At 40.0% G+C, this 15,334-nt stretch overlaps 1 protein-coding gene across 2 annotated transcripts in view; it reads left to right on the top strand.

Annotated features, from left to right (window-relative positions):
• Positions 1 to 15,049, top strand: part of LOC128503435 (collagen alpha-1(V) chain-like) — a 79,519-nt gene extending 64,470 nt beyond the window's left edge. The window contains exons 42-66 of one of the 2 annotated variants that reach the window (XM_053473518.1): positions 432 to 539; positions 2,483 to 2,590; positions 2,681 to 2,734; positions 2,829 to 2,882; positions 2,963 to 3,070; positions 3,599 to 3,652; positions 4,147 to 4,254; positions 4,346 to 4,399; positions 4,525 to 4,632; positions 4,747 to 4,800; positions 4,917 to 4,970; positions 5,050 to 5,103; positions 5,488 to 5,541; positions 5,631 to 5,738; positions 5,847 to 5,900; positions 5,988 to 6,041; positions 6,357 to 6,464; positions 7,135 to 7,188; positions 7,487 to 7,522; positions 7,659 to 7,712; positions 7,814 to 8,072; positions 9,308 to 9,420; positions 11,107 to 11,175; positions 13,069 to 13,302; positions 13,736 to 15,049. In XM_053473518.1, the coding sequence (XP_053329493.1) occupies positions 432 to 539; positions 2,483 to 2,590; positions 2,681 to 2,734; positions 2,829 to 2,882; positions 2,963 to 3,070; positions 3,599 to 3,652; positions 4,147 to 4,254; positions 4,346 to 4,399; positions 4,525 to 4,632; positions 4,747 to 4,800; positions 4,917 to 4,970; positions 5,050 to 5,103; positions 5,488 to 5,541; positions 5,631 to 5,738; positions 5,847 to 5,900; positions 5,988 to 6,041; positions 6,357 to 6,464; positions 7,135 to 7,188; positions 7,487 to 7,522; positions 7,659 to 7,712; positions 7,814 to 8,072; positions 9,308 to 9,420; positions 11,107 to 11,175; positions 13,069 to 13,302; positions 13,736 to 13,882 (2,262 nt within the window). In that variant the 3' untranslated portion in view covers positions 13,883 to 15,049. Of the gene's footprint in view, positions 1 to 431; positions 540 to 2,482; positions 2,591 to 2,680; positions 2,735 to 2,828; positions 2,883 to 2,962; positions 3,071 to 3,598; positions 3,653 to 4,146; positions 4,255 to 4,345; positions 4,400 to 4,524; positions 4,633 to 4,746; positions 4,801 to 4,916; positions 4,971 to 5,049; positions 5,104 to 5,487; positions 5,542 to 5,630; positions 5,739 to 5,846; positions 5,901 to 5,987; positions 6,042 to 6,356; positions 6,465 to 7,134; positions 7,189 to 7,486; positions 7,523 to 7,658; positions 7,713 to 7,813; positions 8,073 to 9,307; positions 9,421 to 10,984; positions 11,054 to 11,106; positions 11,176 to 13,068; positions 13,303 to 13,735 lie in introns of both variants that reach the window. The other variant, XM_053473517.1, reaches the window with a different exon arrangement.
• The last annotated feature ends 285 nt before the right edge of the window (positions 15,050 to 15,334 follow it).

The raw sequence follows: 15,334 nt of genomic DNA, 5'->3' as shown, positions 1-15,334 counted from the left end.
TGGGGGTTGAAGGGTTGAGGTACCAGAGAAGACTTTTGGGGCTCCCAGTTAAAATATAATTTGTATTTATCCCTTTATAACAGATGTCAGATCTACCTTCCAGATGTCCATGAGGTCTAAATTACAGAGATGATTATAGAAACCACCCTTTGATAAGATGAGACGGGTAGAACGTGTATAACGCTATAATCAATAGTCGTCAACATCATCAATAACTAGTTCTTAAATGTTGATACTATTGAACTGTAAGATTTTTCCAGCTCTCAGCTGCGTGATACTGACACATTAGGTTTCCATCATAAGGAAGTATCCGGAGTGTATCCACGCATCAGATAAAACATCCCAAAGTATCAATGTTCTTTGCAGTTCTACATAGTCATATATATTGTGTGCTGCCTTTCATTAACAATTAAAACATTATCCTCCTTTAGGGCTCTCCTGGTGAACGAGGAGCTGCCGGCCCAGCAGGACCAATTGGACTTCCCGGGCGACCAGGACCACAGGGGCCACCAGGACCTTCTGGGGAAAAGGGTGCACCAGTAAGTTGTGTCATCTACAGTGATCATTGAGAACTCTTGAGGTTACAATCCCACCAATGCATTTCTTTTTTGGCATCTAAAAGTTTTTTTTTTTCCCAAACCACTGCCCACTACGAAAAAAACCATCTCGACGAAAAGAAAAAAAATCACACCAAGATAATTTCTCTTGGCTTTTATTAATTTATTTTTATTTATTTATTTTTTTTAAATAATTTATAATATCGACAACATAAATTAAAAAAAAAAAAAAAATAAAAAACATTGTTGAATATTTTTCCTTTGTTATGGAAGACCCACCAAAAATTCTAGCATCCGGAGTGAAATCTGCCTCGTGAAGTTTTTTTTTACGAAGCCGGATTTTTTAGCTCATAAATTCTGATGATAAGATAAGCTCATTTCTTCCATGAGTGAGTCTCCCATGTACCGAACTTTCTTTTAGGTACAATGGGTGATTGGCTTGACACCTTCGCTTTATTTATGCATATTGAAGCGGCCGTCGGGTCCCGGAAACTCTCCGTTCCGCTCAACCTCCTGACAATTCTTCATTAGGTTTAGAAATTATGGATGGCTTTATGAATCTCTCCAGGTTTCCGTATCTACATTGCCCCCCCCCCAAGCCTGGATAAAACAATGTGCGATTTATCAAAGAAGCCAAGGGTTTTCCTCGGGACGAAACGAAGGGATTTGTTTCTTAATTGGATAAAGGCATTTGATTTTAAGCCCTTGTGACCCGCGAATGCGACCGAGTAACAAACAACACTAAAGACCCGGTTAGTCGTTAAAAAAGAACGAGGTCTCTGGATGCCTACAACGATTGTTTCTTATCTTGCGAGAATGCAAACACTTCTGACACTAATATTTCAAACGCCGTATGTATTCCGCCGGGATACGGTAATGCAGGAGCGAATTTCAATCGAATCGGGACATTAATGTTGATTGATTCTGGTTATTAAAGGTGGGGTTTTTTTTCCAGCAGAGGATTTTCGCTTACATTGGCGTATTAAAAGACGTTAGACCTAGGGGCCAGGAAAAAAAAAAAAAAAAAAACAACTTCATAAAAGGTCTGGCTGAAGGGAGAGCGTTGAGAACATTTCACGTCAGATGAAAACTCTAATTTATATTATTTATAGGCATTTACTAACAGCTCCAAGGATTCATAACGTAGTAGGAATATTTAACACAACATATTTCACGGCGGAGAGACAGAGCGAGCCGTACGTGCTTAACAAGACGGCACGCAGCCTTTCACACCATTCACGACGGAACGCGTTTACAGAGTAGACTTGTGCATTCGGCGTCGTACAAATTGAAAAATTTACAGAATTTTTGGCTGCCGAAAACGACGCGAAAAGCTCTGAAATTCATGCGTTTACATTCATTCACACTCACTCACACACTTGTATTCTCCTTCACTCTCACTCTCTTTAAATGTTTCCCTACCTTCTCTGCTGACTACTTCTGCCAACCACATCCGCTTCTGCATCTTCTGTCTTCTCCCTTCTCTTCTCTCTTTTCTCTTCTATCTTTAGTCCTTAATCTGCTATCATCTTTCTTCATTCGCATCTCTGCAGACATATCCCGTCGTGTGAGAGTGAATGTAGTGAATTTCGTCCCCAAATAAAAAATGCCCCCGAATTTTCGGTTGAAAAGAATGGGCAAGGAATGAAATTTGTTGCCCGGAACGGAATGGGCCGAACCGGAAAATTATTCCGAACCGTTTTTGGCACATTTGCACATGTTTATGATGGATGTTTTGTAGTATTGACTGTGGCAAGGGAGCTGTGAGATCTCCACCATGGAAGAAAAACTGCTCTCATTGGCTGCTTACAGTTTTCACGCTAGAGTTTCATTAATTCTCACTTGTAGATAATATGAAACAAGCCCACGTTTAGTTTTTATTTATGCCCACATTGTATAGATAACATTTCCACTTGTGATTGCAGGGTGAAAAAGGACCCCAGGGACCTGCAGGTCGTGATGGCATCCAAGGTCCTGTGGGACTTCCCGGTCCAGCCGGACCAGTTGGACCACCAGGTGAAGACGGAGATAAGGTAAGTACATCCATTCAAAATATGATCAACCAAAACTAATCATCCAACCTTAAAACATGAAATCCTCAACCTGATCTTATCTCTAAACAGGGTGAAATAGGAGAACCTGGACAAAAAGGAAACCGAGGAGAGAAAGGAGAACAGGTATAATGAGTCCCTTCCTGTTACCAAAATAATATAAACTCAGTTTCTTCCTTTTGGATCCTCAAAATAATATTCTTCTTTTCCTCCTCTATAGGGTCCACCAGGACCATCTGGACCCCAAGGTCCCATTGGTCAACCTGGGCCATCAGTAAGTAACCTCACCCTTTACTGTCTTGTTATTACATCATCAGTTCCAGATATTCATCATTTCTCTTACTTAATCTCCAGGGTGCTGATGGAGAACCAGGTCCCAGAGGACAACAAGGTCTTTTTGGTCAGAAAGGTGACGAAGGACCTAGAGGTTTCCCTGGACCACCAGGACCAGTTGGATTACAGGTGACCATCAATGTTTCCAACCGCCTCATATTTATAACTTTTATCTAGAAGATAGAATTCAAATGCAAATAATTATTAATTTACATAAATGATGTATGGTGAGAAGGACTTCCATATATCACCTTTATAATGAGGAAACACATACTTCAGATTTATGTTGAGAGAGGCAGTTTGCTAATACAATTTATAAATTAACGGCTTCAATGGGTGTTAATTACTGAGAAGCCGCCATCCTATGGTAACCAGGAGTATTTTGGTGATTAATGAAATTAGGTAGTTTCCATGTATTTCTAATTTTAGTCGCGTGCTGTGCTTCCATAAAAGAGGTCACTACAAACATTTGGATGATGTAACTAATATCTTGTTGGTTCCACTTTGGATGCCATTGTCTAACCAAGTTATAACAAGATTCTTGAACTGGGCTCACCTTCCTCCCTTTAAGAACATCCCTTGTTCCGTTCACACTAAAAAGTTTGGTATAAATATCATTTGAGTAATTATTTTTTGTGAATCATTTTTTGTTAACAGGGTTTACCTGGACCGGTTGGTGAAAAAGGAGAAACAGGAGATGTTGGTCAAATGGTAGGTGAAAAAACATCTTATCTATTCTGCGTGACCCAGTAAATGAGGTGCCATATTGTAGCCTTGCACAACTTAAGTAAAAAAAAATTATCCCTTTGTTCTTATTGTTATCCTTGTACCGGACACGACCCACTGGTGCTTGTGGGTTTCTCTTTTACCGAACATGCAACCTCCAGTGCTTGTGTGGTTGTCCTTGTACCGGACATACCCCTTCAGTCCTTATATGGTCATTCTTGTACCAGAGATACCCCTCCAGGACTTTTATGGTCATTCTTATACTGGACACACCCCCTCTAGTCCTTGTATGGTCATTCTTCCACAGAACATGGTCTTCCAGGGCTTGTGTGGCTATTCCTATACTGACATGCTCTTCCAGTGCTTGTTGTGGTTATTGTTATCTTTGTAGCGGACACAGCGTTGTGTGAACGTTAATTATTAACTACAATGGGAAAAACATGTTTTTTTTTTCTTGTACCAATTTTTTTTTCATTTAGGGTCCCCCTGGTCCACCAGGCCCTAGAGGCCCCTCTGGTCCCCCTGGAGCTGATGGTCCACAAGGTCCCCCTGGTGGAATTGGTAATCCTGGCCCTGTGGGAGAGAAAGTAAGATCTGCCTCTTTGTTTGTAAATCAGGAACAAAGATCGGAAAGACACGCTACAGAAAGTAACCAATTTACCCCATGTGTGTTAACAGGGAGAGCCTGGAGAATCAGGAGAACCTGGACTTCCTGGAGAACTTGGTCCACCAGTGAGTGAAACACAGATTTACCAAGAACCAAAGTGTCCATCTTTTTAAAAAACCTGAATCCTCTCAGAGAATGAGGTAATTTCCTTGTTGCATGTATGGCCTAATGGCAATCCTCTTCTGCACAGGGTCCCAAAGGTGAAAGAGGTGAAAAGGGAGAGGCAGGTCTACAAGGTGCAGCAGGCCCACCTGGACCCAAGGGTCCTCCAGGAGATGATGGTCCAAAAGGCAGTCCCGTAAGTACAGATTTATGTTACATTAACCTATTTTCCATGAGTGAAGCCATGAAAAACACATATATTCATTAACATCTTGGTTTATACAGTAACTTTACATTGCTTAATATTTAGGGTCCTGTTGGATTTCCTGGTGATCCTGGTCCTCCTGGTGAGCCCGGACCTTCTGTGAGTATAAATTACCACATTTAATTGGTTAACCCCAATAGCCAAATCTAACTCATACAAAATGTTCTTTACACATCATACATAATAAGACAAGATTCTGTTCATTTGATATTCAGGGTCAAGATGGACCACCTGGTGACAAAGGAGATGATGGAGAATCTGGTCAGCCTGTAAGTGTCTTACGCCCATCATTATATTGCCATCTTCATAAAGAATGTTGTATATGCTAACACTTTCCTTGTTATCTAGGGATCGCCTGGTCCTACTGGAGAACCCGGCCCATCAGGTCCACCTGGGAAGAGGGTGAGTAACCGATAACATGTCCAGTACATGACCAAAGTGTTGTCATCTTCAAAGCTAGACAAATTGGTTCCTTTCATGGTTACAAGAAGAAAAGACAGGTGTCCACCAAGTCCAGTCTCCTCAAATGCCATTAGTTAGACCTTTGCCATCGAGACAATTTGCTCTTGCGTGGCTCTTCAGCTATAGATGGACTACAATTTCTACCTACAACCACATTTTAGCAGACATTGAAGTCCAACGGGTAAAAAGGGTCTCTAACAGCATATTAGTTTATTTATAGGGTGATAATATGAACTATATTGTGTTCTGTATCTTCGTAGTATCTCTCATTTAACCTACCAGTATATGTGTAAGCATCGTTTTAAGGATATTGTGTTCTCTTAGGGACCTCCTGGCCCAGCAGGTCCTGAAGGAAGACAAGGAGAAAAGGGTGCCAAGGTAAATTTTATGTCTGCCTAATGATTCCAAATGAAGTATTGGTTCAGTTCAGTCTCCCTTATTTGACTTTGTTTAAATACTTTTTTTAGGGTGAATCAGGCTTAGAAGGTCCTCCTGGAAAGACAGGCCCAATTGGTCCTCAGGGAGCTCCTGGAAAACCTGGCTCTGAAGGTCTAAGAGGAATACCTGGGCCCGTAGTAAGTGTTTGACAAACCAAGTTGTGTTATTATAAGGAAGGTATATTACATTCAGCACACTTCTGTTTCTTTCGTTGAAATATAATTTGGAAAATTATTCTCTTCTAGGGCGAACAAGGCCTTCCTGGTCCTTCCGGCCCTGATGGACCAAGTGGGCCAATGGTATGTTCTCCAGTGTTTGACCTCACAAATATTTCAGGACTATTTTACCAGATTGCCAGCAAAGTCATTAATGGTTATTTCTTATAGGGTCCACCGGGTTTGCCAGGACTTAAGGGAGATTCTGGTCCAAAGGGTGAAAAGGTATGTCTCATTCTACAACCGTTGGCCATTACGGAAGATAAACCACCTGATACGATGCAGAAATTGTTGTCTTTAGAATCATTAATCCGCATTGACTTTCTGAAGTGAGCAGAAAACAGTAGAATCAATTACAATTAAAATTAAAATACCTTTATGCATTTGCTGTACTTTTCTGATTCCACGTAATTCTCGGTGTCCTGGTGACACTCAACAGCGGACATTGTTATAAAACAACACGCGTTGGTGCCCAATGGGAAGTTAAGACGATGGGTTATTCCAAGAATACTAACCATACATTGATTTCTCTTTTCATAGGGTCACCCCGGATTGATTGGTCTCATCGGACCTCCAGGTGAACAAGGAGAAAAAGGAGACCGAGGCCTTCCTGGTCCACAGGGTACTCAAGGGTCTAAGGGAGACCAGGTACGGAGCTTATTATTTCTTAACTTACATTACAATTTAACAGCCAGCTTAACGCTCATCGCCCTAACAGAGTCCGTAGGAGAGAAGGGGCCGTAGCTAGAGGATAACATTACCCGGCCTCAGCCAAGTCAAAAAAAATAATTTGGCATCTAAAATATTGATTACATGTTTCAAGTAGAGACATACATGGCTGTAGGTTTAGCAAGTTATATATACTTTGCCAGCATTGAACAATGGGGTTCATCCTCTTTGTGCGTAAACATTAAACTGGAACAGATCTCGAAGCAGAAAAAAACTCACACCTGGTGTAATTGGCTTTGAGGAAAGACATCTGAATTGGAAAAAAAACAATCTGTACTTTCTATGACTGTTTATAAAAGGAAGCAGTTCATTAGCTGATATATTAGAGGAAGTAAAATATTGTTTATTTTAATGGAGAGCGTGATATTTGAGGTAGGGAGAGCAGTGACCATCGATCAGCTGATGGTGAGCCTGGGATGTAGAGTTGGCGAAGAGTGGCCAAGTGCCAAGACCAGATTGCGTCATCGATCCAACCCATTCGAGACTGGGACGCAGAGGCTGCCTCCCCCCAAAAATAAAGTTCCCCCATTGAAATTTGTTTATTAACAAGGTACTGACAGAAGATGATAAAATTCTAATTGTGTTTCAGGGTATTGTTGGTCCATCTGGCCCCTTCGGCCCTCCTGGTCCTCCTGGCTTACCGGTATGTATCAATTTAAACCTGACTTCAATAAAACCGAACAAACAGAAAATCTGCGTAGATTTCCCAAACTATTGCTTTGCTGAGTGTCTATATACACCAAGCTTTATACCAAGACTTAATTGAAGTAATTTCTTTAGTTTTGTTTATGAATTATGGAATGTGTTAATATAGTCTCCTCGCTGCCCCGTGTTCTTCCATTAAGCTTTTGAAGGTTCTCCTTTCGTAATGTGTATTTCCCAATGAAAGCTATGCAGATATGTCCTCCTCAAGTTTGTATTAATTGCCATTTATATTTCAGGGTGGTCCTGGACCTAAAGGTGCTAAAGGGTCATCGGTAAGTAAAACAGTCTCTGGTGGGTCACCCTAAAGCTTACATTCACCACAAACCTTTCTTAAATTCTGCAAAGACTTAAGATGTGTTTTGTTGCAGTTCACATCACCTAAATATTCTTTCTTTGTTTCTTCCACAGGGTCCAACTGGTCCTAAGGGTGAAACTGGAGTTCCTGGCCCACCAGGTCCTCCTGTAAGTAACATCATTTACCTATAGAAAGACTATGTTGAAATCCATGAGCTGACCACGGGTCTCCTTTAACATTTCTCTCTGCATCCTATGGGCTTCTATAGGGTCCACCTGGTGAAGTCATACAGCCACTGCCTATGCACTCCTCAAAGAGAAGCAAACGTAACATCGATGCTAGCCAAGTGGTCGACGACGGGAACGCAGACAACTACATGGACTACGCAGACGGCATGGAAGAGATCTTTGGCTCTCTGAACTCTCTTAAACTGGAAATCGAACAAATGAAACACCCATTGGGTACTCAGGGAAATCCAGCCAGGACCTGCAAGGACTTACAGCTTTGTCATCCAGACTTCCCAGATGGTAAGATAATAATAACTAAGTATAATCGTGTTTCCCCACTGAATGTCACGACGTACGAGAAAGTCAAGGGAGCAGAGTAACTCTTCACAAAGTTCATCATAGAGAAGGGAACTTTTAGACCCCAAAGTGACCCCAAACTTTTGAACGTGTAAATAAGATGTGTTTTAAATAGCGATACACAGCTTTATTTTAATAGAACCTTCAGGTGTTATATCCAAATTCTTGTTGTTGAGATATGATTCTTATTTTAATCCCCACGCCCGGTCTCTTACATATGCATTAAAAATCTCTGTTTCAACTGCCGGGGCATATCGATAAAAAGTTTACATATTAAGAAAAATGGAGCAGTCACAGAACTGCAGATTCCCTACAGAATAACTAACTCAGCATTTTACTTTACAAAGAGGGAGGCAGCCGTGGAGGTTATCTCTATATTTAAACCCATCTCTATTAATAATGCATTTCCTATATTCTTATTCATAAAGATGAAGTCCTGTAATTTCATTTTTTGGTGCAGGGATGTTTTTTTGTAAATTCTATTTTTCTATATATAAAAGTGAATCTTTTTTGCAGTGAAAGGAACAGTGTAGTCCTCAAAAATGTTAGTTTTTATTCATTTGGCAATTTGCATCTACTGAGCATGTGCAAGAAGTGTACCGACGAATGCTTCCTGTTTTCAGTAGAGGCAGCCGGGGGAGGAGTTAGGTGATAAAGCCTTATTTTCTAAGTCCGGTACGTACATCGCTCCTGCGCTGGTTGGCAAGCAGTAGAACGCAGATTTCAGATGTAGTGTAAGGAAGTTATACTTTACCGAGAGGGTGGTAGATAAATGGAGCCGCCTCCCATCAGAAATGTTAGATGCTTATACAGAGAGGGGAATTAAACGTGCATGGCATAGGGATACGGCTCCTGAATCTAAGACGAGACCAACGTCTGATTAAGGTTTGAGTCTTTACAGCAAGAGAAACGGGCGACTAGACAGGGGCCGAATGGGGGCCATATGAACCGGAGTTCATGAAGACTGTTGTGCTCCTTGACGTATTGAATTTATTATTATTACTCTTTAGTTGCTTGTTCCAAAACATTGGCAGACCTGGACTAAATACAAAGGCAAAGGATCTAGTCCTGGGGTAATAGTCAAAAATATATGTTTTACAATAAACGTGGCAAAGTGTATTTCCATGTCAGTTACGGTCCTGATGCCTTTTTTCTCATTATTCCCCATTAATATCCAGGTGAATATTGGATCGATCCCAATCAAGGGTGCTCCAGAGACTCCTTCAAAGTTTACTGTAATTTCACGGCCGGTGGAGAATCCTGCATCTTCCCCGACAAGAAGTCTGAAGGAGTAAGTGTTGGAGTCTCTGCCTTCGGTTTTTGGCAATGTTAGATATCGAACGGTCTGGCACCGGGGCTACTTTGGCAGTTAAGGAACGCTTAGCATTCAGTATTTGAAAGATCGCTTAATTAATAGCTGTCCTTCCCCAGACGCCGCAAGCCCACAGTATCGATTGCTTCGTTTGATCAAAGCATCTTGCTACAGAGCACAGGCTCTGAACAGAACGGATATAATTTGGGTCTATAATATCCGACCCATGAGTTCACGCTTGGAGTATTAGTTTGTATTCTCCAAAGTAATGCGAGACGGCAGACATCTTGATTTCTCTTCCAATCTGCCTTTTTAGTCCCGAATATGCGATCTTGTTTTTTTGGGTCACAACATCCTCAGATTAAAACTTTACCATTTACAATATTTCATGCCTTAAAGCCCACCTAATTCCTCCGATTTTACCTCTTTTATGGGTGGCACAAGTAATGACCTCCCCTGAACAGGAAGTGCCGTGAAGTAAAACGTTGGCGTGGTAACTTAAAGACAGGAAACAGGAAATCTGCCATTTTAAACCCTATATACTAGTCAGGGGTCTATAACAACAAAATATCCTTTAATTGGACTTTTAATTTCTCTAATTACTTTATTTCAGTCTTTTTGGTTCAGATTTAGGACACAGAACTTTTTAAAATATATTATTTCTGTAAATATCCGTATTAATGTCGCATTATTTTGTCTCTATGCTTGAATTTCCTTTTATTATTGAGCCTGGAAATTCACTGGTTGAGCCAGAAGGCTAATATTCGAAGCCATTTCTGCTCCTTCTGTCGTTTTGGTGAAGCCAATTAACGTTGAACACTCTAATTAGTATCAAAATGACCAAAATGAGGCCCGTGTCGCTCCCGGAGCAGGAAAGGAAAGACTAAGGAAGTAAGAGCGCGATGTCCAGTTGGTTCTGTTGGGACATAGATGGCACTTTAAATGGACGTCCATTCCAGTAACTTTCCTTGGCCGTGTTTTATTACCCAAGGAGACGGGTTGGCGGCTGATGAGGCAGCCTGGGGACTAAACCCGGACACCATTCTTTCACACGTAACAAATACTGCAAGTTTGGAATGGTTCTGGGCGCTGTGGAATATTGGAATAATTAATATTGAAAAAAAAACACATTAATACCAAAGAATAATTTTTTTTAAGATCACCTCTAATTTTTTTTATTATTTAATTGTTGTAAAAATAGAATGGTTTAGTTTTCCTTTAATAAATGATTTCATTTTTTCTTCTTTTACATGGAAAAAAAGATAGAAAAAAAATATAACTTAAGAAGAATTAGTGGTAGGCTAATTTCAATTGTAGACCAGCTTAAAAAAATGTCAGCGAGAAATAAAACAAAGATATTTAAGAATTAGTCTGTATTGGAAACAGCCAATAAGAAGGGACCCTTAGGAAATGAGACACGTTTGACCCACATATGGCAACCTATGTGTATTTTACGTGTTGGTGGCTTTGGATGAACATCCAAGACTGTGTGCATCAGGAATGTAACTTTCTCTCCCCCTGTCCTCTCCCTTCCGCAATTTAGGCTAGAATTACATCTTGGCCCAAAGAAACGCCAGGCTCCTGGTTCAGTGAATTCAAGCGCGGTAAACTGGTAAGATTCAGCTTTTAAATTCTCGTTTCCGTAACCCGTGTCGTATTTTACAGACCAAACTGGCTCGTTGGCCCAAAGAGCTGCCTGGTTCATGGTATAGTCATTACAAGCGGGGTTCGATGGTAAGTGGCTAACCCGGCCAACAGTCTCAGACAGAGCACGACCTTCGGAGTCTGTTTCGGTTCTGGCCAAACCACTCTGCATGTCCGACTAATACCCAGCTCGGGGAGACCTGGTTTTCCCAACTTCAAGGAAAATTAATTTAAGGTGGAACAGTCCAAATTTATTCTATGCTGTAGGAGAATTCTACCAAAGAAGTACTGTCTCCTTTATTTCTCAGTTTCAATGATACCCCCAATTAAAACAAATTATAATAATTTCGATGTTCAACCAAAATTGATAACCTGGCTCCAGTTTCCGATACAATCTGTTGAGACTTCTCACATCCAACAACCTTGGTCAGGTCAACAAATCTTGACTCGTATTATCCAGAAATATGGATTTTGTTTTGCACACTTCAGCCAAACACATAGTATCCACCTTAAAAGACAATTTTGTTTCCTTCGGGATATCTTCCATAAAGCAGTCCAGCTGAGAATGAGTATAAGCGGCACCGGTGGCTTCGGGGGCTGTGTTTGCAATGGACTTCTTTAATAGCATATCTTTTCTTTCAAGTCTCTTTTTATTGCCTGCGGCAGATTCAAAATCTACATTCTCGGTGGGTACCTATGAACTCTTCATGACAAAACACACGCGTTCAATCCCCGTACAGTAAAAGCATTAAGGAACCCCGCGTTGGTTTGCTTCGAGGGTCTTGGACACGTTTCTTTTATGACCGACCTTCGTTCTTTGGTAAAACCATAGCTCAAAGTCGAAAAGATACGAGCGAGGGCGCATTCGGAACGTTCAGATATCTGGAAGTCTAAAAATGTATTTAATTGAACTCATTCGGATTAGTCGCCTTACAAATTTAACGGTCATGAAGAAGGGATGAGCGCGATGACTTGCCGCTGTATCGTCCGCTGGCAATATCATAGGTACTCCGCTCACCTTGTGGTGGCCGCTTTGAAGCAGAACATTCTCCCGGCTTCCCCCCCACCACTCGTTGACAGCGGCGGCTCTTGTGTTAACTTCACAGCATCCTTTAAGCCTGTTATATTTCATCTTGATTTCTTTGCTATGGAGCGTTCTTTTCCAACCCCCTCCCCCCTCTTCTTCTTCTTTTCTTTAAAAGCCTACTTTATCTTAAAATTCTCGAGTGCTCCCCCCCCCGCTTCGGATGCTGGACATGAATATACTCCAGGTATTGTTGAATGCGTGTTGTTTTAAAGAAACAGCTACCGTCACTTGCTAAAAGAAAGTCCAAAAATGTATTTTCCCTGTTCGATCATAAAAAATGGGTCATAAAAGAGAAAATGTCGCTTCTGATTGCTTGCTAGACAGCAGCAATCATTCCTAAGCATGTGATGTTAGCTGTGTCTGCTTGCACGTTCGTCTTCTTCAGTCATATTTAACTCAGGAGAGCAGGAGAACGTCGATTGGAATCCGGTTTGTATGATCTTGTTTTTAGCCCAAGTTTGTCTTTTTCCATGGTTCCTTGAAAAAAAAAAAGTATTATTGTACATAAAGAAAAAACGGGAGTCAGGGTTGGTTAGTGGTTGGTGCGACTATGGAGAACGAAAGGAGATAAGCCGCCCAGTGGCCTCCAACCCAACTTCTCCTCGCCTAAGACATGTTTACATGCATGTTGCTTCAGAATGGGGTATTAAGAGTGAGATAAAACTTGAGTGGTCACCAAAAACCATCTTATGGAATAAGAAGTCTAGACTAATGTTCTGTTACCATCATGGATCCCGATTACCAGCTCACGATTGCTATTTGTCAAATGTTTTTTTATGGGTTCCACCACGTCTTGTAGAAGGTAGACCTTTGTCGTAACAAGGGCGATAAATCCCATTTCCTTTATGTCCAAGTCCCGCCATCCTCACGTTGTAGCTGTCTTTGATTTTTCTTAGCTGTCCTACGTGGACGCAGAGGGAAACCCCATCGGTGTTGTCCAGATGACTTTCCTGAGGCTCTTGAGTGCTTCTGTCAGCCAGAATATCACCTACAACTGCTACCAGTCGGTCGCATGGCATGATGCCACCACCAACAGCTACGACAAGGCTATCCGCTTCCTGGGGTCCAACGACGAAGAAATGTCGTACGACAATAATCCGTACATACGGGCTATAATGGATGGATGCGCAGTAAGTATCGTAGAACCAAACGTGACTGAACTCTAATATATTGTTACACAAAAATAAATACTGAAATCTCACTAAACTTGTCAAGAGCGGCAATGTATTTATCTCTAGCGCTGCCTTAGACCTAACCCAGGCGGTTGCTCCCAGTCGTCGCCTCTGCATTAGCCTCTGTTGCTACAGAACGCAGAGTTATGATGTCATATGCTGGTTTTCTGGGAAATACTCTAAATATTCTGCATTATTATTATTTTTTTTAAATTAATTAATTTTTATTATATTTTCCAAACATTCAGTTAATAAAGATGAATAAATTTATTAAAAAATAATGCAGAATATTTAGAGTATTTGGTTGTAATATAAAAAATTTTCGTCTTGCTGTCGGAGTTCTCGCTGGTTGGATTTAGCATCTGACTCCTGTTTTATTTCTTTTTAACAGTCAAAGAAAGGTTATCAAAAGACTATTCTAGAACTCAACAGTCCCAAAGTGGAACAAGCTCCAATTGTAGATATCATGTTCAATGATTTCGGAGACGCAACGCAAAAATTCGGCTTTGAGGTGGGACCAGTGTGTTTCGTGGGCTAAAAACTGCTCTCCAAAATTAAAAAAAAAACAAACAAAAATATATATATTTTTCTCTTTAAAAAAAAAAAAAAAGAGAAAAGAGGCCAATATCATAACAGAACATTACGTCTCCAAATGAGCAACCTTGAAACCTCATCGCAGTTTTTAAATTTTTTTAACATTTTTTTACACGCACGTTCTAAAACTGGGACGGTGAAGGGTTCAAACCCACATTTTGTTTTTTTCGCCTCTGCGCCTGGACCATCCATTGTATAAGGGAAATTCGAAAAAATTTGAAATTCAAAATTTGAAATTTTTTTTTTAAAAAAATGACATTTAGAGACTTTGGATCACATGACCTAAACACCAACACTTGACAATCACATAACACGAAGCTTATCCGCTCTCCCACCCGTATGAAGCAATACTCCCGCCAACACCAAGAAGACGGTCTCTAATCCTCCGAAGATCAAAGCAACTTTTATTGGAGATTCTTGACATCAACTCGGAACATTAAGGGACTTTTTTTTTCACAACAATGTTTCCAAATTAATCATGACAGTATTTAATAGGAAAGCACAGGGTGCAAAGGTATGCATCGGTGCGCCTGCTGTCCCTCTGTATTAAAGGTGCTTATATTTTTGTATGTTTGTAAGTATTTGTATTGTATATTATTTTTTTTTATTATTTTAGTTTTTTTTTATCAGCAAAAAAAAAAACAAGAAGATTTCCTGGCTTTAAAATTTGCATGTGACCTAGTCTTAAAATGAGCAGAAATATAAAGTAAATTACTTTCAATTTTACACCAATGTGAATTTTTTAAAAAAATAACGCAAATGTTTTGAAAGCTGCGGTACAGTCCCACTAACACACCACACTATTATTATTATTGTTTTTGTTTTTTTTTAAAGAAATTAATTTGAAAAGGTTTCAAAACGGTCTGTGTAATGTATTTTTAATATTGTAAAAGGAAGAGGGCAGACTTTTATTGGGTTTTTTTTTTGTAATGAAATCGCTAAATTTACAGATTGGTAATTACAGAGCTCATTTTGTCATCCTGTCGCTTTTTTTTTGGTTTGTTTTAAGAAGATTTTGTCGACCCGCCCTCTGTCCTCGCATTTCGCAGACAGATATTTCAATAATAACAGGAAACGTGTACTGTGTAATTAAACCACTTTTAGCCTCAAACTGCATTTTAAATCTTAACGTCCAGGGACAGCTGGGTCATAAAACTGCCATAAAAAAAAGTATGATTTTTTTTTTTAATTTTTAGATTTTTTTGAAGGGGCCATTCAAAAAATGAGAAATTAATTTTATGGCAGAGCTCATAAATGCATACAATTTATGTGCCATCCATATTAGAAAGAGTGATATTGATGACACTAAAAGATTTTTGAAAAAATTGTGTTTTAGGAGGCGCATTTTTTCATTCTTTTTAATTTTTTAATTTTTTTTAAAAAAAAAATTTAAATT

Source organism: Spea bombifrons, chromosome 8, assembly GCF_027358695.1.
Source record: "Spea bombifrons isolate aSpeBom1 chromosome 8, aSpeBom1.2.pri, whole genome shotgun sequence".
Taxonomy (NCBI): domain Eukaryota; kingdom Metazoa; phylum Chordata; class Amphibia; order Anura; family Pelobatidae; genus Spea; species Spea bombifrons.
Note: the sequence above shows the minus strand (reverse complement) of the source record. Positions and strands in the feature narration are given on the sequence as shown.